General features: G+C 40.2%; 1 protein-coding gene across 3 annotated transcripts in view; it reads right to left on the bottom strand.

Annotated features, from left to right (window-relative positions):
• Nucleotides 1-3,563: 3,563 nt before the first annotated feature.
• Nucleotides 3,564-23,779, bottom strand: part of ENOX1 (ecto-NOX disulfide-thiol exchanger 1) — a 359,470-nt gene continuing 339,254 nt past the window's right edge. For all 3 annotated transcript variants that reach the window (XM_053936182.1, XM_053936184.1, XM_053936183.1), the window contains exons 15-17: nucleotides 10,530-10,632; nucleotides 7,494-7,579; nucleotides 3,564-4,515 (exon numbers count right to left, since the gene is read on the bottom strand). In XM_053936182.1, the coding sequence (XP_053792157.1) occupies nucleotides 4,384-4,515; nucleotides 7,494-7,579; nucleotides 10,530-10,632 (321 nt within the window). In that variant the 3' untranslated portion in view covers nucleotides 3,564-4,383. The remainder of the gene's footprint in view (nucleotides 4,516-7,493; nucleotides 7,580-10,529; nucleotides 10,633-23,779) is intronic.

Here is a 23,779-nt window from a genome sequence, read left to right as displayed (position 1 = left end):
TAATCCACCATATGCTATTGGGATCACTATAGAATTAACAGTGACATGGCTAAGACACGAGCAGTCCAAGTCAATGGGTTTTTTAGGCTTCAATGTTATGTGTATAAAAGTACATAAATTGGCAAGAAGTACTTACCAGCCAGAAGTCTGAGCAAATGGTTGTAATGTGCCTGTGCTATGATTGCAGGAATGCTGTCTACTAGGTTTAAAGGAATATATACTTTTTTCCTCCTGCTGCCCCACAAATATCCCTGTTGAAAGGGCATCTGACATTGGAGTCAGCCTATTAAATCTGAACAGGCACAGTGTTACTCAGTGTGAGGCAGAACACTTAATCAAAGGTACTCCTGAGCGTATCTATTTGATTTTGCTTACAAATTCAATGTAATGGGTTTATAAAGTCAGAGTAGCTGTACCTTGTAGGCATAATTTCCTGATCTAGCTGCTTTTTCAGTTGACTTACTTGTTCTTGAAACATTCAGTTTTAACTCAGTAAATACATAACTCAGTCAGTTTTTGCTGTCCAAGCAGTCACACACAGAACCAGAAAGAATTTGATGCTGTTTTTGAGGGAAAAGTTAGGGTGAAAAAGCTGCAGAACCTAGCAGGATAACCAGAGTGACAAGTCAAGGGACAACTTGTACCCTTTCACAAAAAAGAAAAAAAAGATATAAAAGCCTCACACTTTTAATGCTGAACACTGAGATGCATGTGTTAAGTGGAAAAAATGGACGTCAGTTCTATGTCAGACCTGGCTAATTACTGGTATGGGGACCAAAAGAATATCCAAATCCAACTCTTTCTCTCCTTCTCTCTCCAAATCTCCTTCTCCAAAACAACTCATATCATCCCAGAACATCTTTGTCATACTGACTGTCAAAGCCATTCTGATTTTAAATAAAACAATGCTTGCAAGACCAGAATTTTTACTTAAACAAACCACCCAGAATGCTCTTACAACCAATTTTCTAGCTTTAGATTCCACAGCATTTGCTGCACATCATGGGTAGCTAAATGTAGCATAGCTTGATACAGGATTTTCTCTAAATCTCAGTATAGCTGTTCCTTAAGTGAATGTGATGCTCTGGCAGTCCTGAACATGCAAGTTTTGCCCTAAATACACACACTTCAATAAACAATTGACTCCACTATGTACGAGGAGATATTAAGAATTTCCTTTTCAGTGATGGGGATAATGCAGTCTTCATCAAACATGATCAAACATAAAACATCTCTTGTGGACATAAAATGCACTTTAACAGAGAGGTTACACTTATCTCCCTTGAATGTGCAGGGTTAAATGCACATTTGTCCAAGAGGTTTTGCACAGTGTATCTCTTAATCCTTCTAGTAGGAATCAGATACAGCACAGTAAGAGGCTGGCGCCTCTAAGCTGATGAAAGTCACCCCTGACATCAGTCCAAGACAGTTCAAAACTGAGGATGGTCTGAAAAGCTCTCCTGGGAGAACAGGAGTTCAGGCCAACCTAACTTACAACTCAGGGCAAAATGCCCTCAGCATATTTGAGCAGTTAGAAACCAAATCTTCTCCTGCTCCACTAGTCCCTATTTGAGAAGAGGGGGCACTGCTATAACTTTCTTCCATAACTTGCAGTTGCATGCCAGGCTGTTGCTCAGTCTCATCTCTTGAGCTCATGGTTATCCTAATGCGATACCTCTTTGGCCCTTCTTCTTTTTTTTCTTCCCACTACTGTTGTGAAGATCCTGCTAACTGTAACTGGCTTTGAGTCTTTGCCAAATGGCCATCTTCCTTCAACCTGACTCAGCTGCAGAAACTTGTTTAGGTCTTGTGGGGACCTATGACAATCATCTAATTCAATTGACTGACCACGTCAGAGCTGACAAAAAGTTAAATCATATCATTAAAGGCATTGTGCAAATGTTCTTAAACACTGACAGCCTTGGGGCGTTGATCACCTCTCTAGAAGCCTATTCCAGTGTTTGGCCACTATCTCGGTAAAGAAATGCTCCCTCATGTCCAGTCTAGGTGGTTTTCCTGTATCAAAAAATCCTGTATCAAAAGCAGCTTTCTCGTTATTAATCTCACTGTATTAACTGCAGAACTCCCAGTTGGATACCCCAAGAGCTGTCATAGGGACATTTCAGCATCTAAATGATGGAGCTCAACATTTTAATCCAGTTTGCCCCAAAGCACACAAAGTTAAAGCTAGTTCTTGGGCCTGACCTGATACTCATTGAGGATCTCCCTGGATTTCAAGTTCTCAGCTGAGACATTACAATATTACAGGATGCCTACATGCTACTCATACTCAAAGTTTACATCTTTGGCAGTATCTTAAAGCCAGTGAAGGAGGTTCCCTTTTAACTGATACTATACAAGGACTAAAAAGGTACCCTTCTAAAGCTGTGACAGTCTAGACAGACATGAAAACCCCAATGAAGAAAAGGAAGAAGAAAAATATATGCAAAACAAATATAGTGATTAGGTTACAAGGTTCTGTAAAAAAAAATGTTTTCTGACTGTCTGGATTTGAAGATACTTTTTGAGAGAGACAGTGATCTAAAGGGGAAAAAAAGGTGGACACAAGAAAAGGAAGGACAGAATATAATGAAAAGTATGGCATGGTGTATGCTGAGGTGAAAGTTTTCTCACATCTCTTTTCCCCAGCCTAAGTGGCATCCATACACATTTATGTTACAGTACCTAAATACAAGCTGTCAGACCTAACAGATTTTTGCCAGAATTATTCATGAAATTGTATGATCTCAAGAGAGGAAAGAGTTATTACTTGGATTAAGCTAGTTAATTTTCATTAACATAACTGGCATATAATTACTAGTTTCACCTGAGTAGCTTATCACAGGCTCTATAGCAACCATAATTGAGATGTACTTGATTTTTTACATTTTGTGTGTACTGCCTGAAAGCATATTTTTTTCTCCATAATAGACCTGCTAAGCCTCTTTCTTTTCCTCTTTTGTATACAATTAGCATTTCATTTAATATTTCTGTATTCCAGGTAGATGCCAGAAGAGAAATAGGCCCTAAAGTACCAATCACCAAAAGCCATGTTGGAGAGCTCCTTCACTACTAAATGCATTTGACACTAATTGCTGTTTATTGAAGGACCTGACAAAAACCTTACTCTGACATGTGTCTGGATACTCCCTGCATGTTTCAGTTTTCCATATTTCCCACTGTTGGTGCCCCACTTCATGGGACCACCTCTCTCGTGACTGGCTCCTCTGCCTGCACAGGGCTGTGGCAAAGAGGGGGCTGCTGCTTCCAACCCACAGCAGTTCTTATCCAACACAACAATGAAAATGGGAAATTTGAACGTGTTAATTTTTCACCCATCTGCTTGTTGAAGAAAAATATCAAAGGTCCATGCTGGTACTTCCTTTACCAGTATTTTAAATTATTTTAATCTTAGCTAATATTGCAAGCTCTTTTTTGATTTATAATACATGTAACAAAGTTATCTGCAATTAGTAGTTCAGGTAGGGGAAAGATGTCCAGGAGACTCTTGCTGGATTGATTAAAATTCAATAACGTCAGAAGAAATACTTATGCAAACAATATGGTAGAAGTCATATTTATTGATAAAAATTAATATATCTGCTATAAAATTTGTAACAGTAATGCAACTGAATATTTATTTTGATGCATAAACCTGAATGTTACATACCAAATACAATACAGTAACACTGGTTTCCTCCTTATTTACATGTTTATGAAAATTGATATGCAATCCATGTTAAAAGAACTTGTAATGGAGAATAGTTACATTAGAAAAATAATATTCTTGATAAAGCATTCTTGAGGACTCCAATCACATTTTCAGGCCTCTTTCAATAAGGCAAAAATCCCTGGTACAGCATATAACTTAATTTACAAAATGCAATAACTTCAGACACATCTTCAAGTTTTCTTTTGGTATGCTTTTCCTCACTGTAAAATTACTCAATTCTCTTACTAAACAGAAAGAACTTTCTATAACAAAACTTAATGAGTTCTATTACATATTACATATAAATCGCTGTGGCTTAGCGACCATAACTGGGCAATCTTTCTCCTTAACTGTTTGCTCAATGAGCTTTTCTTAAATGTAGGACATGTAGTATTTTGAAATCATTATGACTGTGGTAGCTTTTTTCAGTTTTCATAGGAAACAATCTGTCACATTTTGAAACTTTTTAAAAATTTTATTTTATTTTAGGAACTGGTGCACAACTACATTTCCACTCACAAGAGAACGTCACAAATGTAACTAAAATTAGGCTTGGATAACTTTGAAAACATACTACTATGTGCCCAAATCCAAATTTCTTACTTTAATACTTTATAACCCTGCCATGCTCTAGGAATTCTTCTTCTGCATAGCTTCATTACTAGTCACAGTCAGATAGTTTTAATTCCTTCAAAGGCACAAAACTTCCACCTCTTTTCCAGTGTTGCTCCTACACCAGTGAATTCTTGTTTAAACATGCGTGGCAGTCTCATCAAAAGCATTTCTATCTCATTTGCAGAGATCTGAGAAAGAAACAAAGGTAAAATTAAAGTGAGAAAGCTGCCTTATAGCTTGTAAAGAAGATATAATAGGGGTGCAGGGGAGACAAATCCAGGCCATATGAAAACAACCAACCATTATTATTTTTTTTAACCTTAGCCTGGTATGACTTTCCAGAGCAAGTGAAGATTCTTTGAAGGAATAATTTTGCTCCTGTAGATGGTATCCCACTGTAAAGCAATGACAACTGCCATGCCGGGGCTGTGGCCACAGTGTGGTGTGAAGTCCATCTAAAAGTTACAGTCATGGGTGTTCTTGTGAGGAGGAGGAAGCAGATGGGACCTTATTCTTCTTCTCAGCCTATGTGGTTTTGAATGCTTCTCCCAGCTCCATCGGTTTTTCTCTTTCAAAAAAGCTTTAATCAGCTCCCTGTTGTTACTGAAGGCTGACTATCCATGGAGCCATCTTCCCTTGGTCTTACCCAGTTCAGCAGCCCCATATAATTAAGCAGTAAAGCTCCCAGTTCCGCATTATTCTGGATATTTTTTATCATTTTGAAACCTTAATAACTGCTCATCTTGCTAATGGGCAAGATGCTGTCATTACAGAAAACACTTTCACAAAGGCAACCTTCCTGGTATAATCAGTAGGGAAGTAAAGAAATGAACAATCATGGAATATGAGCCATTTTATCCTACTGCTTCTAAAATGGTGGTCATGAAAGGAACAGCAAAGAAATCTATGGGTGCTGCCTGTTATCCACAGGTATCTCCATAGTTTGAAAGGCATATCTGGAAATAATATTTCTACTTATTCATACTAGTAGAAACCTTCCATGGAGAAACCTTTCCTTTTTAAAACAGTATATAAACATAAAATGTGCTAATTATACTTCAGTACACCCAAGGGGGAGAGAAAATATTTATTGCCTCTTATTTTTCTGTAGAGGTTAGTGCAGCAGAAAGATTAAATGATTTGTTAAAGGTGGCACCAAAACTCAGTGTTGGAGGCAGTCTAAAGCCTCAGTGTGATCCAATCCATCTTTTAAGTACTCAAATGGCAGCAGTGGGTGTCTGGTTACTTTTGTGTAATGTATTTGAGCTCTGCACTGAGCCCTCAGCCCACATGGGTATGCTGACCTTATCATTCCTGTTCAGGCGAGGAATGACAGGCTAACCATGGAAAGTAATTGAAATTCATCTCTGAGATTGCATCTCTGGATCGCGCTATTAAAAAGTAATTTGTTTCAACAAGCAGTTGCTTCCAAAATACACCAACGAGGTCAAAATTTGCAGCTTGTGTTTATTATGCAGTAGGTAGGTCCAGAGGTAGCTGCAGAGATGGGAGACAATGCTCCATCCTTGAGGGCTCTGTTTGCAAGTCAAGAGCTTGACCCTGGCAGCCTCACAGAAGCCCACATGTTACTCACGTGAGCAAAAACTCAAGGGCAGAGCGCACAGCCATGCATAAGAAGGGACCACAGCAGTGCAGGGTGACAATGTTGAAGAACTCACTAGGGAGAAGCAATGAGCAGCAGCAGGGCTGGAGCCCAGAGAGTCCATATTTTGGATGATTGCTCTCATCGCTCAAGAGGTACAGAGCTGGAGAGGTCATCCAGGGAAAAAAGCAGTTGAAACTTAGACAAATGCTGTGTTAAGGAAGGACTTGAAAGATAACTGAGGAGATTGGACAGACTGGGTGATGCAGGACAAGACTAAGCAAAGTGCACGAGCACAGAGAAGCAGAAGAATGGCTGGAGGTGTGAAGCTCTGAATTCATCAGGTCTTGATAAAACCAGACATTAAAAAAAGAAATTCACCAGTTTCTACCTCTTTCTCCCATCCCCATCCCCTACTCCCTTTTCACTGTGGGTGGCAGTGGGCTGTAAAGCACTAGCAAACCTGAGTTGCTATGGCCTGAAGGCAGTGCCTAACAAATTCATCATCCTTCCTCACCCATCAATGCAGCCTGCTGTAATTCCAGTGAGCTTCTAGTTCAGGATCTCCTCTGCTTTTAGCTCTACACTTTTTCATAGAAACAGAGGAAGCATCCAGGATCATCCAGAAGCATGAAGCAGCTCATCAAAGCAGTGAGAAGCTGATCTTAGCTATGAGCTGAGGGAGTTGTTCAGGAACAAAACATTACCAGGATCAAAGCAGTTGTGTTGCAAGATCTGGGAAAGCACCATCACCCAAGTATTGGCAGACATAGGACAGGGCTTTGGCTGGCCACGGGGTGACCCCTGCAGACTGCAGAGCCGCTGCTTAGCACTTGGAGTACCATTCACCTGATCATTTCACACTTGAGCTTCTCACTTGTGACTTGCTTAATATTCAGTGCAGAGGAATAGGCCCCTTTAGGGTTTTGATTTCATCTCATTCTACAGCAGATATTAAAAAGTCAAAGAATCTTATCCTACAGGTATTTATTGACTGTGGACTGTATGAACTGATGCATTAAACACCTTGCACACTGTTTTGTGTTGGCCTTACTTTTGTATTGGCCACAGCTTCACTGAAATTAGTACACCCAATTCCTTTATGTGGTCATGTCTGCTCCCACATGGAGACAAAGGACATGCAACATGGTCCGTTCCTGTGTTCATGAAGGTTCAGTTTAGTGTGACACATAACTTACAACTTTTCAAAGAATAAAGGGCCATCTCCAAAAACTGCACAGTTTGATGGCCATGGCCACACCTGCCTCTTGTTCTGCTTTTTTTCTCTGCAGCTATATTTCAGAATCATGTGTCATAAAATCAGCTGCTAGTCTTTGCCATTTAGAGCTCTGCTCTTCTGTGCCACAAAGGATAGCTAAACAGTTCGAGGCAAAGACCTCAACACAAGCACTGCATGTAATTTGCAAATGAATAAAGACTGCAAACCCCCAAGCCCCATATCCCATTATCTTTCTAATGGAAATGCATGAAGAGTTTAACCTGCAGTAAAGAATAATACAATATTTCTAAAGAGAAAATAGATTTTGATTAATTTTTTTTTACCCTAGAGTCCAACTGCTGCATATAAGACCAAAGATACTCTATATTGGCTCCAAAAGGGTGGACGTGAAGAAATGTGGATATGATACCTGTATTAAAAACAAACATAGTGTTAAAATTACCTCAGACACTGTATCATTAAAATAGGCAAAATAATTCTGAAGAGTCTGTTCTTGTATGTTTTTCAGTATGAATTATGATTCTTGTTTTCCTTGCACAATCCAATAAACATAACAAACCAGCACATTTTTAATACAATCATAGTAAAGTGCTAAATAGAATAGCTCATCTTCAGGAATGACAGCAGTTAGCAAGTAAGTGACCAAGATAATATACTGATGAATAAAGGAATTTCTAAACAAAGCCTTACTGGGAGGATTTCAACTACTAATTTTATGCTTGATTTACCAACATAAAATTGTGGATATTGTAATGATAAAATTATTGTTTATTTCCCCTTCACTGGATTCTCTGTTGTGAAAACGTTTCATACAATTGTGTCAGAACTCTCACTCCCTCAAATTTTTATAGTAATTATGCAGATGCTGGTTATGAAAAGTATTTAATCTGTATTACCCCTAACTGCTGCTGAAAACACAAATGCTTTATGACATATTTGCTTATTTACTTTTTCTTAAGAGAGAGCATGTTCTGTCTATCTTCATTGTTGTTTCAGGATTATTATAAAAGGTATGGGAATTAAAAGTGGTTTAGAAGGAGTCAGGATCTAAGTATAGAGATTTTTTTCTGCAGTGAAAATCAAGTGACAGCATTAGTAATGATGACCAGAGAAAACAAGATTTGGGGCATCAGTATTGCTAGTAAAAGCACTATCCAATTTCTCTTCTTCTAAGCAAACATTGAAAATACAAAATGGCATGTGTGTTACTTGCTGTTTGGGGAGAGCTGAACTGTAAGAATCTGAACAAATATTTTCAACTCTCTTTGGATGGGCTTCTTAGCTGAACCACCCCAGGGGAAGTTTCTTATACTTAAATCATAAACACCAGGATTAAAAATGCTTACAAATGACAAAAATGGGTCACTGTATCTTGTGTACTGCAGGCCATAGTGCTTTCTTGATGCTGAATGAATTAGGATAATCTTGGATTTCATTTTTCCCTAAATACTGGCCATGGTTGAAACTGATAAACACATTTTAGACTGGCTTTGCAAAGAACACCTTTTTTTCATCCTCCACTTTTCAAACAGCATTTACGAACTACTGCTCCTGCAAAAGCAGTGGCACGTAATACATTTTTTACTATGGCAAGTCCTAGCAGCAGTGACCTTTTTTGTGCTGTGGGTGACTACAGGTAACCACACAAGAGCTCTAGAAGCAGAAGTCAAGACCATCACGCTTGGATGAGATGACTGGAAATCTAATTTGTACTCAAATCACATTTTACCAGTGTCATTGCATCTGTTATGTGGTTCCTGAGGCTTGTCAATTCAGGACATTCAAAGCCAGCTCTTTTATATAATGTAAATAATAAGTAATTTGTCAATATTTTGTAGTTACTGACTGGAGTTCCATGACAACTTTTTTTTTTTTTCTTTTATGCTCTTTTCCTCTAAGACAACACCGCATTTTTTAAAATACAGAAAAACTTAGTGAATAGATGGAGGCAAGGCCCATTTTTCCCTTGCCACATCTAATCAGGTCTCAGAGGAAGAGATAACATGAAATCCATCTTGAGGGATCTTTGGACTGTAACAGTGAGTCAGTTGTGGGGGTATTATGACCAGTAATATCTTAACTGAGGTTATTCTGTTTATCTGAGTGTGCCACTGAACAGCAGATGTACAGGACCCACTCTGGGACACTGCCACTGTTTGTTACAGTCAAACAGTGAGTGACCTAGAAGTTTGTTATTCTGTTCTTAAAATCCCATGCTTGCTTTCTCACAGAATGAACTTTGAAAAGATCAAGTACAGCCCCTGCAATGAAAAGTTTTAGGTTTAATTATAACAAACAGAATTCAATCAAGTCATACATTTCTGTACATTCCACTGTTTTGCATCTCACTAGTCACAGGGAGTTTGTGTACTAAGCACTTTAAACGTTTAAATGCATTCTTCACTTTTAAATGACCTCTTTGATCTGAACTGAACTGTGAATTGCTGAATCTGTGCCTCAGCAATAAGCCAGCAATCTTCCTGGTGCCTAGGTGTTGAAAATGAGTTAAGTTTAAACAAACGGAGGTAGTTTTGGAACTATCATTTATCAGGATACCACCGATTTGTGAAAAGACCAAACCAAAGAAATGAAACCTGTTTTTCAGGTCAACATTTCTGTTACCATGCCACAGGGTACACTTTGGAATTGTGGGTCTTCATGCTCTCTGAAAACCTACCCCACTGAAACCAAATGCAAAATATGTGTGGGTCTAAAGAGGGCATGTTCTCTCCAAGGGTGGCATGGCTACAGCCAGTTCTGTGTGGCTAAATCCCAGTTAGTTGGCCCACTGCCTATAAGCTTTAGCTTTAGGCACTATTTAAGAGTTTATTTAAAAAAAATTATTCTAGGTAAAGGGTATGACAGTCCTTGTGGTATTCTTTATAAATATTCATATTACTAATTCCCTCACCTAATGTCACAGGCATAAATCTGGCTTGCTTAATACATGTAGTATATGTATTTTTTTGCTTGGTAGTTTATTAATATTATTTCAATCACCTTATCCTTCAACACTTTGTCTAATAATCATATAACAAGCTATACAACTCTGGCCTGCTAAATCTTGATGTAAATAAAGTCATCATACATTCATGCTGCAAGTCTAAATGCAGATTCTGCAATTTTCTTCATACCTGAAATCCTTTCATTAAACTACAGAATTTTTCAGAAAGGCAAATTTCAGTTGTATTTTAGGATTTTTCTTACTAAAAGCCACTCTGAACACAGATAAAAAAAAATACTATTTTTTTTTTCTTTTTTACTTGTATTAGCACAAAGATGTGTGTAAACATATATACAAAACAGAAACCTGTTAGAAGGCATTTTGTTCTCAAAAATCTTCTTTGGGGTTATCTTACCTATTAACAGTGCCTCTTTCTCTGATTTTAGACCTGGGCTTCGTTTCTCTGAATTTTTTTCTCTGTCCTGGTTGACCAGTGCTACTGTCAATACATTGATTTCCTATAAAGTTTAAAAAAACAAACAGGTGGTCATGTAGATTTCATTTACCATGATTAAACTTGTCTGCTTCCTTTCAACTATATAAAAAAAATCATTACTTTAATTCACATCTAAAGACAAGACAATTATAAATAATTGGTTTGTTTGCAGAATATTAAGACACATTTTGAACTACCTTTATGCCAAGTGCTGCCAAGAAGAGAAATTTTGCTTGAGGAATAAGAAATAACTTTGCTGCTAGTGCTTCTTCATTATAACAGCTGGAGAGATTGTGCCATAAAATGTGGGGATGGTCCAAAAGCTCACATTTTGTAGCTATTAAAGCTGTAAACCAAGACTGCCTCCAGGGAACATGGATGGAGACATTCAGCTACAGCCATAAGAGTAAATTCAGCACTCACTAACAACGTTTCTAGCTACTAGAGCACAACCCTCTGCCCTGTTACACTCTTCAACCAGTGCCTAGCATGGCATTGGCCCACCCCAAACAACTCTCAGGCATGTTTTGGAGGTTGGCACATTTCAGGAAGACCATTCCTAACAGGTGATTTGCATAAAGCTATCTTGTCTTGAGGACTGAAAGAACACCAACATGAAGGGCAAACAAGTCAAGGCTCCTACTCGGGACTCGTTTGTTCTGGAATCAGGTGGCCTGAAACACCTACATTTCATCTGAGAGATCACATAGCAGGTGCTCCATCAGAAGTACCCAGGCAGTTGTGTAACTGGGTATATGTAAAGCAAATAAATTATTTCCAAGGCATGCAAGTACCCTCAGAGTGTATCGCACGATATTCAAGCATCTCCATGGGCTGTTTCCATGGAGCAGCCAATGTGCAATGATTTGTTCCTTGGTGAGGGAGTGACTCACGCTGCTGCATCTGTTCTGGGAAATGCTCAGCAGTTCCATGCAAAACCTCGGAGGCAGAGAGCATGGCACTGGAGACACAGTGGTGTGAGGTGGGACTGTGAAGGAATGGCGCTCTTGTTCTGTTTCAGGGAGTCAAGGTAAGCTGCTGGAGGTTGTGTGGGACTGGGCAGCCTTAAATGAAAGCAGATATGTACTATTTGGTATAATAATGTGGCTCATTTAGGACATACCCACGGTGTGATGCCTTGCTCCAAAACTTTTGGCAAGGTTTTTTGGCAATAGAAGAGGGACACTAGGCTTGGGTTGCTCTGAGGCATTTCTGAAGGTGTGAATAACTCATGCTAAAAAAAGGCATAAACTCCAAAGTATGTCAAATGTGCCTCTTTATGGATGACTAAAGGCTTCACAGTCTGTGAGACTGGTAAAAAGAGTCACACACTTTGTCATTTTTAATTGAAAAAGAAAAAGAAACAACAAACAACATAAGCCAAACCCCCCAGTGACGTAGTCTATCCTCTTCATAGGCCTGCTCTGAGCTGCCTGATGGCTCAGATGCATCGTGGCTTCACGTGCTCCTTCGTGTCACAAAGAAGAACAAGCTGCCACGTGTCAGCCAAGGAACTCTGTGTGCACATAAGTGACATACATGCACATGTGCATCCTCAGCCCCCAGCAACAAGGGGCTCTGACAGGCCCTGGCTCACGCCGAGCAAGGCGTGGGGTCCATTGGGTCATCTGGGGTTTGTCGCAGATGTATTGGCCAGCTGAGGCGTTTCTCCTGGCCACAGATCTATGTGTAGTTGTGCACATGTCAGCCTTTGCTGGCTTTTTAGTTAGTAGAGATCAAATAACTTTTTAGTTGTGTATTTTAATTTAGGGAGTCTGCAGTCCAAGAGTTGGCAGTGATCCCCTCTTAAAACAAAAGTGCTCCTGGGTGCTCTGGCAGCTACATCACCTGGACATTAACACTCCTGTCGTGTTGCAATGCACAAGGCACATTATAGCAGCAGCAGCATGCTCTAAATTGTCCAGCACTGTTGATTCCCCTCCCGACAGAACCAAAGGCTAATGCAAATTCTGATCTACTGCTGGCCATGACAACCAAAAGCAGTGAGAGGAAACCCCGGCAAGAAACTGAAATAAAATGTGTTTACATGACTTTCTCCAAGAGGGCAGTAATGATAAGGGGGTTACAGATAGAACAGAGCTGGATGAGAGATTCTGTGATACTGCAACAGAAAATTGCAGCATATACCACCAGAGCTTGTATAGGTTAAGATGCAACTTTGACTTCATCAGAGATAGAAAAACAGTCTAAAAATAGCAATTCCTGAGGGGGGAAGGTGGGAGCAGAGAGATGTGTATTTGATATAACAGGCTCCAAACACAGCACACTTGCTGTTTCAGGTGGGATTAGAAGTTTTGTCAAGCAGTGATGCAGAGAAAGAAACTATAATCCCATTGGGAGCAAGGAACAGATGGATTCTCATTTAATGCCTAGATTTGAGCCTGTGCAGAATGTTTTGTATGATTTATAGGACAGTGTAAATGGATGCTAAAGGAAGTCACATCAAGTCTTCCTTAGCTGTATGTTGGAACAGAGGATAAAAGAGTAGAAATTTTTATGGGGCAGCCTGAGGAAATGAGTGGCAAAGATAGATACTCAGCAAACCACTGGCTTTTGAAGGAAGTTGCAGGTTCTTGGAGGCTTTAAAAGGAGAGGTTTCTGCCATCCAATGCTATCTGCCTCACAGAAGATAATAAATTAGATCACTCTGATGTATTAAAGCTGCCAAAAGAAGTTTGCACAGGCCATGAGAAATACAGGGTGTGCATAGTCACATAAAGTAGATCAGAATTCAGTAGTAATGCTGCTAGGAATTAATAGGGGTTTAAGAGAAATGGCATAATTGGGTTTAAAAAATGGGTGTGAAATTTACCCAGAAACTGGGCTAATTATAGCATAAGTGAAAACCTTAAGAATCTGACAGCATACTGCAGATACAAATCTGGTACCTATGAAACCTTTACAACAAATCCTCATGCAGTTAATTTACACTTTTTTAGAGGCACTACTTATGTCAACCCACAGAAACAAGACTTTTAAGAGTACAAAGGTGAACAAGGCAATAAATAATTGGAAAAAAAACAGTTAGGTCACCTCACTGACATGAGAAAAAGCTACTGATCATCAGATGCCTGAGGAAAATTATTTAATATATACTGCATTACCATATTTCCTTTCTTTCCTGGAAACCATTATTTATTTGGCAAATTATTTTTTCTGAGGCCCTAAGCAGTCTCCTTCAGCAGGTTTCATTATAAAAGGACTATTTTGCTACCATCTGTCAGTTACTGCATTAAAGGACAAGAACACAGCTGAGCATGTGCAAACTGGTACTTACTGGAAATGAAATGACCTTGCAAGAACTAAACATAGTGTGTGAAAGGCTTAATCCAGGTTAAATCACACCTGGAGATCATTAGGGACCTGGTCCTATTTATTATTCACGAATCATTTCAGGTATTGGAAAATGAAGAGGACCAATTTGATGACGACAGCTCCAGAGCTGCTCAGTATGAATGAAACCATTCTGTGTGATATTCTCACCATTGCCAGCTTAGAGCTTTTTCTTGCAAATGACACTTTAATCCATCAGCAGATGATGCAAATACATGAATTTGCCTCATGGGATTGAAATCCCTATGGTTCTGCAGAATATCCCTCAGGACCAGCATTTTCACTCAGGGCTCCTTGCATTCAGGGACCAGCATTTTCATTCAGGGCTCCCAGGGAGGGAGAAACAGACAATCTTTCTGGAAAACTTTCAGAAGATCTTGCTGGATGAAACAGAGGACAGCAAATAACAATTTTATCCCATGGACTATTAATTTCCACCCACAGATCTCTGACACCACCATTGACACAGAGCTGATAGCTGTGGAGAGTCATACATAGCAGTTTTGCACATGGATGTATAAAGCCTGGCTGTAAGGTGGGAGAGCAGTTTGGTTTTCATCATTCACTCAAGTACCTTGGCTTCTTTTGGAAAAGGCAGGGACAAATATATTGCTCCAAAGTTGCCTGGTCTCACTGTCCCGAAAGCAGCTGTGTCTAACACTGGACACACAGCAAATGAGAGAGTGACTCTTGAGAGAAGTGCACTTGCCAGAGAAAGACACAAAGCTCCTGAAGAGTAGATGAGATGTGGTTATATTCTACAGAAGATAGTCACAGGTCCTATAAGAAAAAAAGGCTAGCTCTGCACTCCAGGGCTCCAGCAGATCAGAAAACTCCAGATATTTAGGCTGGATGCCATGGGTCTTTCTGTCCTTTATGGGTTTCTTTTTTCCCCTATGGAAAAGTAAGATGTTAAATAAAAAGTTCTCAATCTAGATAGCATTAATCCTCTTCAGGTCAGTCTTAAACTAGTGCAAAAAAGGCAGACAGTATAAAATATCTGCTCTTGCCTGAAAATACATACTAGCCAGCATCCCTAAAAATGGGGGGACTGAGGACTTGATATTCTCCATAAACACTGAGCAAGAGTTGAACAGTGCTTGCACAATAGCTGCCCAACCTGGAAACCCCTCTGGCCAGAGTGCAGTTCTATACCATCTGTTGTTCAGGACTCTGCTTTGAAAGGCAGAATATAGGATTTAATGAACGTGACACTGAAGATACCTCATATGTGCCCAGGATGCAATGACATTCAAAGAAATGAAATAGTCCCTCCACTCTCTGGGTAATCCAAGTATTTGATAATTATCTTTGAATCTAGGGGGAATGATGACTTGCATACTTCTTTCAAAGACCTCATTTTCTTTGTTGTCGTTTATGGAATTCTGAAGAATCATGTGGTGAGGGGGTAAAAATAATATTGTGTCTTCTGAAAGGCCCAGTAAAAATCCCATAAACCTACCAGCCTCTGGAAAAGTCTGCATTTTTATTATATGTGCAAAGCCAATTGTCTAAGGCATTAAAACAGTGGCAGAAAAAGGGAAGACTTGATGTTTGTCACAGCAGGCAAAACAGAGCAACTGCTGAATGTTGTTAGATGTAAGGGATACACAACACTTTCTCATCAGCCAGGGGATTTATGAGAGAAAATGAGTAGGAGGAGAAAAAAACTATATATCTGAAACATAAGCAAAAATCTTGCAGGCTATTAGCAGCAGGCCAGAGAGATGCTGTAAGCTTGGAAATAAAAGGTAATTTTAAAATTCTGATAGAAGAAAGAGCCACACACACATGATACCAAATCCACAGTCTATAATATATTGAAATGCATATGTGTACCTGCTCTGAGCACACAGAACTTGGCTTGGACTTCAGGTGAGTTTCCCCAAACTGCTTATTGAGGACTAGGCAGGTTTGACTGCAAACTTGGGTAGAAACTGGTCTGCAGCATGAAGAGCTGTTTGTATTTAATTTATTTGCATTTATCTGTGAACCTCCTATAGTCTGGTATAGATGACTTTGCTTTGCTAGTCTTTCTTTAAATGTACTTCAGAACTACATCTGAAAATTTAATCTTGCAGTTTTAACCTGAGTGGAGCATAATTCAATAACCAATCAAGGGAATGGAAGTCTTGCAATACTTTCAATGTACATCAAGTCAGGCATCTTAAATTTATGGGGACATGCAAGGTTGAGGTACAGAACAACTTCTGTCATCTTAACATGGTTGTCAGTTAAGAATGGGCAAGTGTCCTTGTCTATGTTCTGATCCACAGCGAATTCAAAATTATTCAATCCAAGTTGAACTAAGCTACAGGGAAAGAGCTTATTTAAATTTAACTTAAATCAAATTTCCTTGCAAATGTGGCAACATATAAGTACACTCACAGGCAGTGATTGTGACTCAGATGATCACAGCATCACAAAATCAGGCAGATGACCTTGGGAGATCTCTAGTCCAACGTCCTGCTCAGAGCAGGATCAGCTGCAGTGGCAAGGCATGTGCATGTGCAACAGAGTTTCTCTCTGCAACATCCCAGTCCTTCACCCTTATCAACAGAGGAGTGCCTCTGTCCCCTACAGAAGGGATTTTCCAACCACCATCACTTGCTCCATCCTTGTGATACTTGTGATTCAAGTCTTATTTCCACAAGCACAAAGGAGTACAGAGGCACCGTTACAGATGGGTAAAATGTGATAACCTAATCAGAGAAAGCAGAGTCCCCTGCCCCAGCTCCTCCCAGGGCAGTCACAGGAAAGTATCAGCCCCAGGGGCTGAACATGACATCAGTCCATCTCTCTGAAACATCCTACAGACTGAGGGGACATTGCCTGTAGGAATACGGGATTTGTTATGGGATGTAGGAGCAGAGCATTATGGGGTTGTACAAAACCTAGTTCAGGTCCTCAGCAGGGGAAGAAGTAGCAGGAAAATAAGGGATCATGGCAGCTTGGGAGGGGATAAAAGGGAGTGGTTGCATGTAACCAGGTTGCTGGTCAGTGCACTTGTCTGGTCATGTCAGGCCTTGATCAGTGTATAACACCCACTAAACTAATTTCTCTTTTCCCAGGTGAGGGACTTTGTTATGGGTGCATTGGGCCTGTGAGGGAATCTGAGCAGAGCAGCTGGAATGGGATCAGCAGTGAGAGCCACTGCAACCTGGAGTGCTGCAGTTAGAAAGACCTGGTGGTCCAAGCCACCAACTGGGGACACCATGGAGTCTGGGGAATGGCTAAATGACTACTTCGTGTGTGTGCATGTGAGGAGCCAGCTATGGGACAGCCTAAGAGTCAAAGTCCAGTTTCTGGAGGGATTCACACCGTGTATATGTGTAAGTCTGCAGATGTATTTCCCACTAATGGACCTTTACCTGTTTGTGTACCTCAGTGCTGTTTGTGTTTATGAATGCTGAGTTTGTGCTGATCTGTGTGGCTGGCCATGTGTATATAGATGAACCCACGTGATGCATGTGTTGTAGATGTGTGTTCTTCCACACACCTGTGAGGAGTATATGCTCAGTGTAGCTGCAGATTCATTCTATGGAGCTATGACCACCTTGCCTCTGTCAGGCTGCCAGGATTCAGCATCTCCCAAAACCAGTAATACCTGGTTTGGGCCAAATGACTTTAATTCTTTCGTTAACTTGTTCCCCTTCATCAGCTACACACTGTGATGTGATGTGTGAAAATTTGGTTGAGTGTCTGAACTCTGAAAGTAACTCAAAACTGTCCTAACTTAAATAAATATCATGTGTGTTACATAACTCTTCTCTCAGTCTGTCCTCTTCAGTGACTGTTTCTGACTCTGCTGACTACTCATCTAAAAATACTCTGACTAGAAAATTGCTTGTAATTTTGATTAATATCATTCTTTTGTTGCTTCAAATGAATTATCTTGTGCTGGTGAATTAACTACTTCCTAGAAAACTCATATTTTACATGTTCCTGGCTCCTCACAGCCTAAGAATTGATTTTAGAAAAGTGGCTAGCCCTAAGTTAAATGGCCTTGTGACACACTGTCTATATGCAGAGAGGTTTCTTGGCCTTTTCTATTTGTACTGGAATAACTCAGTTTACAGTAAAAATTTGCAGTGGTGCCTCACATATGAAAAGAATAAGGCAAAGAATGAGGCACCCAACCATCTGCCCAAAACCAGAGCTCTCACAAGTATGTAGTGCCACTGTTAGAGTTAGCACCAGATCAAAAGTGCATTAAAAAAAGCCTTTGCTTTTCAACTTTTTTTTTACAGGGTCTTACAAGATCCTTCTCCTTCTACTACCTACCTAGTGATGCAGAAGGGCATATTTGTAATATGCTGCACTGCTGTGTGAATATGACTGGTCTATCATTAGAAATTATAGACACCAGGTTTTATCTTTTCATAAACTTGGTAACTTATTTTGTTCTATGCAAGAAGCCAGTGTTGGTTTTGTCAGAAATACCACATTGCAATTACTTTTAAAGGACACGCATATAGAAATTTACTTTTCAAATACACTAATACAGTATTTACCATTATTGTAAATTTAAGAGTGCAGTGGTATTAACAAATAAACAGTTGAAAACTAGAAAAGTTATCTGGCATTAAAATCATACGAAAAGCAACGTAGACAAATTAGAGCTGTGAATGTAAGACCTTGCAAATGAAAAACTTCAAATGGATGGATCTAAGGTTTATTTATCAGATTTATCCTACATAACAGAAGCATTTTCAGGAGTGAAGATTAATTGTATTATGGTGCTTTTGACATCCTATATTTCTGATCCATTTGCCAGAGAGATGCTTTCAACTTTTTCATTATAAAGCTTTTACTATCGTAACTTTCACCTGCTGAGTTTTAGACAACTAGCAATAATCTGAAAATGTTTTTCTCATTGAAATGATCTCTTTATATTTTTTTCATTGTATTTGAGCACATTTATTTTATGGGAATGTACATATGCAAAATATGGATGACTAATATGAAAGTTACTTCGTGCTCATTTTCAAAAGTATGATCAGGTTGCTTCATTTTCTAAAGCTGGATTTATGTGTAGGTTCCTGATGTCTTAACACAGATGTTTTATGTGATGTGAAGGTGGTTGCTTTGCAAGACAAAAGGTAATTGTCATTTTGCATACTGTTTTAGGGAATTGCAGCAAACCAATGCCTGGCTGAATGAAAGCATCACTTGCCCACCAGCTCTTCTGAAGTCAATGAGGAGGAGGTACTTCAGATTTACTTGAGATTTAGAATTTGTGAAAACCCTTTGAAATGGTCTTTAGCACAAATATCGCTCTTGCAATCTCCTCTAGAATGATGCAATTTCAAAAGAAAAGTTAAAAAGAGAGAAAGAAAAAAATGGCAGTTTGTTTCCCTTCTGAGATTTGTAGAAGTTATGAAAATAACTTTGTTCAAATAAAAACAAGTAATAGGCAGAGAAAACCAACCTTAAATGTTTTATGAGAGTGACTGGTTTTCTTCATTGTTTTGTACTTGAAAGACATTAACCTTAGTAATCTCCACATCTGAATATGAAAAAAGTACTTAAACACTTTGTAGTTCTTATTCCTTTGGAGTGGATCTTGATCAGGATGACAAACTCTTGCTGAGGTTTCTTAGAGTGACTTGGGAATATTGTTTGATGAGAAGCTCAACATGACCCAGCAGTGTGAGCTTGCAAGCCAGAAAAGCAATTGTATTCTGGGTTGCATCAAAAGAAGAGTGTCCAGCAGGGTGAGGGAGGGGATTCTGCCCCTCTGCTCTGCTCTGGTGAGACCCCACCTGCAGTGCTGCATCCAGCTCTGGGTCTCCTAACATAGGAAGGATATGCACCTGGTGGGGCCAGTACCAGGGGGTGAGGAGTGGCTGTGCCTCTACTCCCCACCTTTTCCATTCCAGACATTTATTTGTAGCCCTTCCATCACTCATTTCTTCTCATTTCCTTCAATTTAAGGCACATGGAGCATGATAGATTCAAGCAGCTCTGACCGTTCACAGCTCAGCAGCTTTCCTACTTACTGCGACAGGCATGAGGAATGACCACCTCCTGAATTCAATAGCACGAGGCCTGAAAAGTAGCAGGAGTTTAAGGGGCTGTTTAAGATGTTATCAAAGAACCCACTCAGCCTTCAGAAGTTCTTTTACGCTGGTAGATCAAATCTCCCCAAGTTCCCCCCTTTGCCACCCCAGCTCTGGTTTGCCATTTCAGAAGTCAGTGAGAGTTTCATTAGCATGGTACAGATGTCTCTACTGGCTAAATCAGAGTCTCTGAGATTCCAGCCATGCTTAAACCTACAGGGAGCAAACAGGGAGCAGACCAAGGTATATTCTGACACAGAATGTGCTGCCTGAAGTGGATCTGGGCTGTAGCAATAACCCCTTTGTTAATGTGCAGCAAGAAATCACATCACTTCTCTTGTCCCTAATTAAGACTGTCAGAGTGACTTGACTTTTGATTGCAGTGAATTCTGATCATCTGAGGGAGGAGAAAGAGAACTCTGAGACACAATGATAAAACCCATTCAGCCACCCACTCAGCAAATCACAAAATTTTTTTTTTACTTTAAATTTCATATGAGCTCCACAGGGAGACAGATCTTCAGTGCCCAGAGCTACCTGACATTTTAATAATATCTGATCATTATGTGGAGCCTTTCATCCCCAAGCATTTTCCCCAAGAATTTATACTGCACACGTATACAGGAGTCATTCTGTCATTTCTAGTGAGGAATAACATTCAGCCTTATACATATGCAGCTGTGGGCTTAACCCACACAGTGTGCAAAGCAGATTGGCTTGTCAGAGCACTCAGACTCCCCTGCAACCACCTGAAGGATGATGGGCCACCTCTGCTTCAGCCACAAACCTGCTACTGCAGTTCTGGGGGTTGTACACCACAGTCATGCACCTTCCAACCAGCTTTCAAGGAATGGATGGGAAAAAAGTGACAGAAGTGAGAAAGGAACTTCAACATTCCCAAGAGCCACTCTTCAATGAATGGTTTTCGTTTGAAAGGGCTTTAAGGATCATCTAGTTCCAATTCCCTGCCATGGGCAGAGACAGTTTTCACTAGACTAGATTGCTCAAAGCCCTATCCAGCCTGGCCTGGAACACTTCCAGGAATGGGGCATCCACAGCTTGTCTGGGTAACCTGTGCCAATGTCTCACCACCCTCACAGTAAAGAATTTCTACCTTGAATCTGATCTAAACCTGCCCTGTCAGTGTAAAGCCATTTCTACTCATCCTATTCCAACATGGCCTTGTAAAAAGTCCCTCTCCAGCTCTCTTGCAGCCCTGTTTAGGTATGTGAATATCCTCTAAGGTCTCTCCTTAGAACCTTCTCTTCTCCAGGCTGAACAACCCCAACTGTCCTGTCGTCACAGGAGAGTTGCTCCAGCCCTTTTATAATCTTCATGGCCCTCCTCTGACATTGCTCCAACAGTCAGAGCTGCCTGAATCTATCATGCTCCACGTGCCTTAAATTGAAGGAAATGAGAAGAAATGAGTGATGGAAGGGCTACAAATAAATGTCTGGAATAGAAAAGGTGGGGAGTAGAAAGAGGCACAGCCACACCTCACCCCCTGGTACTGGCCCCACCAGGACAGAAGAACCTGAATACAGACAGTAAATGTGTCTCTCTAAAGCCCCCCTGATGGGTCCAATCCAATCAGGGTAAGGGTCCTTGCACCTTCTCCTAATGACACAACACACCCATGACGAGAAACCTAACCCCACTCCTCTCTTCTCAAGGAGCTGTCCTCATTCCTGCACTCTCCATTATTCCTGCCTGCTCTCTTTATACACTTGCAGAAGGGAGAAGTTACAACAAAAGGGGCTGGAGGGTGTCAATAGTTTGTGCTCTTTTCTTCTCAGGTGTGACAGAGAGACAAACCCCAACTTCTGGCATTCCCTTCAGGGAATGTCAGCCTTGAGCTCATGGATATGGAGAGGCCACCAGGACCCTTTCCTTATCCTCTGAAGCACCCAGGTGTCATCACCTCAGTTTCTGCAGTGCCGAGTCATACCCATGTGCTCCAGAAATGCCTGCTGCAAGGCCAGAGAACCTCATTGAGGGGGGCTCTCAGTGTCTAACATCAGTTTGCTGAGGCAAAGGTCCACAGCTTACAAACCTGGGAAGCTCAGACAGGAGAGAAACAGACAATTCCTGACATATGCAAGGCCTACTGGGGTTTTCTGGCCTGTAACTTTAGACTCTAATTGCTCTCATATGAGCCATATTGAGCACACTTTTTATTGCAAGCCTATGCTGTTCTGGGAAGAGCAAACATTTTGAAGAGTGGGATGACCAGTTGTGGGATAACTTGTTGCACGCACAAGGAAGTGAAGCAGAAGAATCAGAAATCACTTGGGATCTTCATCACTAAAGATGACCAACTTCTATCCCACACTCTCAAACTACTTGGGATGATTTTGCACTCTTCTAGCTCCTACTCCTCTCCCTGTGTTCAGGGCCCTTTCTATCTCACCTGGCTCAATGTGATGCTGCCACGCTAAGTGGAGCTGCCACATCAAATGGCATGTGGGATTTATATAAAACATTCACAGCAGGCACCTTTGGATACCTAAATTAAAGCTTTGTGTAGGGAAGTACAAGAAGTGAACTCTGATGAGTCTGATGGAATTACAGACTCTTCCAAAAGTTGAACATGGTTAGCTTTTTAAATCTTTGCCTGACTTGTGCAAAAGTAAGCCTCACTTAAAAACCATCTTTTCCTTGATGAAGATCATCAGTGATTAACCTACTCTATTAAAAGAGAAATCTAGGGTGTAGTTACGAATCTGATCATTGTCAGTGTAGTAAAAGTGCAGCAATATATCCCCCCTCCTCAGAGTCAGGGATCATCTAGAAACTGCTTCAAAAGACAAAATTAAAGGAAGAATCAACATTAAATGTAAGATGATCGGTTCAATTCAAGAAATGCTCTGACAACAGCTTCAAGCATTCAAATGGAAAAATGCATCCCTACTTAATATTATTGATTTTGTGTCTGGAGAAAAACCCACAGAACATTGTGTCCAAGTTGTGGGAGACACTAACTGAAGGCAGCCGGGTGAATGCAGTCAAAGCCAGTACTTTGTTCAAACAACTAAACTGAAACAGAACAAAAAGCTCATCAAAAAAAAAAAAAACCCTTGTGATGAAATCAGTTTCACTCTCTGAAATATATTAATTTTATTCCATCTTTGTGATAATCGGGTAACCTTTAAAGTATTTTGGCAAAATTCTGACTTTTTAATCTGATGGGAAATTCTTTAGTGACTTCAACAATGTCAGGACTTTGCCATGAAATTGGCATTCAAAATGCCTCTGCTTCATTAACCATGTCTTGCTTTGGTTTGAATGTGGCAAACTGATACTCTTGATTACAATTTTACAGCACTTTTACAAAGGGTAGGAGTTATTCACAACAGCCATCTAAGAAGGCAGGTAGCTGACAAGGGAGAGCAACAAACTCCTGGAAGATCACAGAATAATTCTAAAATATGACTTGTATAAAAATATTCTTAATTTCTCCATTTACAGTAGAGGGATGCCATGGAAATTAACCTTCTAACCCCCAAACCAGGGATGTATTCACTGTATTTGCATGCAGTGCCATATCTTTACTTAATTCAGCAGTGAACAAAAGGGGATCCTTGATCAAAACACAAAATTAATTTATGTACTAGAGGCTTCACAGAAAGCCACTGAACTTAGAGGAAAAGTAGAAGAATAAATTGTCTTTGTAGAGTTAGTCGCAAAACATGTGATTAGCATTTTCAGTTTGCAAAATGGTCTCCACTTGAGCACAGCTCCCAGGCAAGATTA

Source organism: Vidua chalybeata, chromosome 2, assembly GCF_026979565.1.
Source record: "Vidua chalybeata isolate OUT-0048 chromosome 2, bVidCha1 merged haplotype, whole genome shotgun sequence".
In the NCBI taxonomy this organism is placed as follows: Eukaryota; Metazoa; Chordata; class Aves; order Passeriformes; family Viduidae; genus Vidua; species Vidua chalybeata.
Note: the sequence above shows the minus strand (reverse complement) of the source record. Positions and strands in the feature narration are given on the sequence as shown.